The sequence below is a fragment of the Arachis hypogaea genome, chromosome 4, assembly GCF_003086295.3.
Source record: "Arachis hypogaea cultivar Tifrunner chromosome 4, arahy.Tifrunner.gnm2.J5K5, whole genome shotgun sequence".
Classification (NCBI taxonomy): Eukaryota; Viridiplantae; Streptophyta; class Magnoliopsida; order Fabales; family Fabaceae; genus Arachis; species Arachis hypogaea.
The window spans coordinates 107478079-107479791 of NC_092039.1; the positions used below are offsets into that span (position 1 = coordinate 107478079).

The 1713-nt window shown below is 43.5% G+C and overlaps 1 protein-coding gene across 1 annotated transcript; it reads right to left on the reverse strand.

Moving 5' to 3' along the window:
• Window positions 1–659: 659 nt before the first annotated feature.
• LOC112795134 (uncharacterized) lies at window positions 660–1214 on the reverse strand. The gene has a single exon (XM_025837086.1). It carries the CDS (start codon window positions 1212–1214, stop codon window positions 660–662), a length of 555 nt encoding a protein of 184 aa, XP_025692871.1.
• Window positions 1215–1713: the final 499 nt, after the last annotated feature.

The window sequence follows — 1713 nt, forward strand, 5'->3', positions numbered from 1 at the left end:
GGATGAAACCTGCATAAAGTAATTTCTGTGTTTTTGCTACTGCTGCATTTCTTCTTTCTGTGCCCAAGTTACGTTTCTTTTGCCTTATAGGTTCGGGCATGAGGGTTGACCGTTAATTTGTGGCATATGAAGTTCGGGTTGATCCCTGGCATGTCAGCTGGGGTCTAGGTGAACAGGTCGGCATTGGCCTTCAATATGCCTTCCAAGTGTTGTTTGTTTCTGCAGAAAAAGCTGAACCGATGTTAGTATATTGATTTATTTCCCCCAAATGTACCTTTTCTAGGTCATCTGTTGGGGAGGGGCGACTGTTGTTGCCTTGGGGTCCATTTCGGCCAAGGTAGGAATGTTTTCCGAGTTGTACACATAATGGATTCTCGGAATGGTCTCCTTTGTGATTTTCTTCAAACTCGCGTTGTAGCATCTGTCGTCACTGTGTTATCCTGCAAGGGAAACTTGACACATAGATGAATGGTAGAGACAATAGCTCCAAAAGAGTTAAATGATGTGTGTCCTAAAATGATATTGTAAGAACTAACACAATTGACTACCAGAAACTGAATGTCTAGTGTTTTGGAACTTGGGGGTTCTCCCAATATTGTTCTTAACCATTCGTAACCTGCTATAGGGACTTTTTTCCCTGAGAACCCTGCCAATTTTTCTCATGATGGTTGCAATGCCTTGTCGCTTAGCTGCATCTTTTTGAACGTGGAGTAGAATAAGACATCGACACTGCTTCCTGGATCGAGTAGTACATTTTTCACGGTTAGTTCTCCCATGTGTACTGAGATCACCACTGGGTCATCTAAATTTGGCGTCTGTGATTTAAAGCCATCAGCATTGAAACTGATGTGGGCGGCTGAGGTCGGGGCTGGTGGGTTTTGATGAGATCCTTCCATTGTCATCATCGTTCGATAGCATCTTTTTCTGGCTGTGTTAGTGATTCCTCCTCCAGCGAAGCCATCTGATATGTAGTTTATGACTCCCTTGGAGGCAGGAGTCTCCACTGGGCCACGCCATATTCCTTTTTCTCTATGATCCGAGTTATACCTCAGATTGTCCATGTCCTTGGTTGGCTCCTTCTGACTTCCGGAGCTAACGTATTTGTCTAATAGTCCCTGTCTTACTAACCTCTCCAGTAGGTTTTTAGCTACTATGCATTCATCAGTTGTGTGACCGAACTTTTGGTGGAACGCACAGTATTTGCTTTTGTCCATGTATTTCTAATCTTGGTATGTTCCTGCCTTGCTTGGTGGCTTTATGAGTCTATTGTGCAGTATCTCTTTAATGATGTCTTCTCTTCTGGTATTAAACCTGGTGTACGAATCAAACTTCGGAGTTAGTTTAAAAGGTTTTTTGGAATCTTTGTTATGGTACCTGTATGGCTTGTCTTCTTCCTTTCGTGATGGTGGCCTCTCATTCCTTCGTGTTTCACGCAATTCCTCTATTTCAATTTGTCCAGTAGCTTTGTCTCGGAACTCCTCTAATGTTTTCGATTTCACCACGGCTATAGCTTCCTGGAATTTCCCAAGTCGGAGGCCACTTTTGATGGCATGCAGCTGTACTTCTGGATTATGGTCGGGGATCTCCATAGCTGCTATTCTGAAGCGTGTCATGTAATCCTTTAGGCTCTCATGCTGCCTTTGTTTCATTGTGCTGAGGTAGTCCGAGTCCCTCACATATATCTTGGATGCCGTGAAATGATTGATAAACATC

Excerpts from the sequence above, each read along its gene's own strand:
- LOC112795134 (XM_025837086.1), bottom strand. The coding sequence starts at position 1,214 with ATGGACAAAAGCAAATACTGTGCGTTCCACCAAAAGTTCGGTCACACA.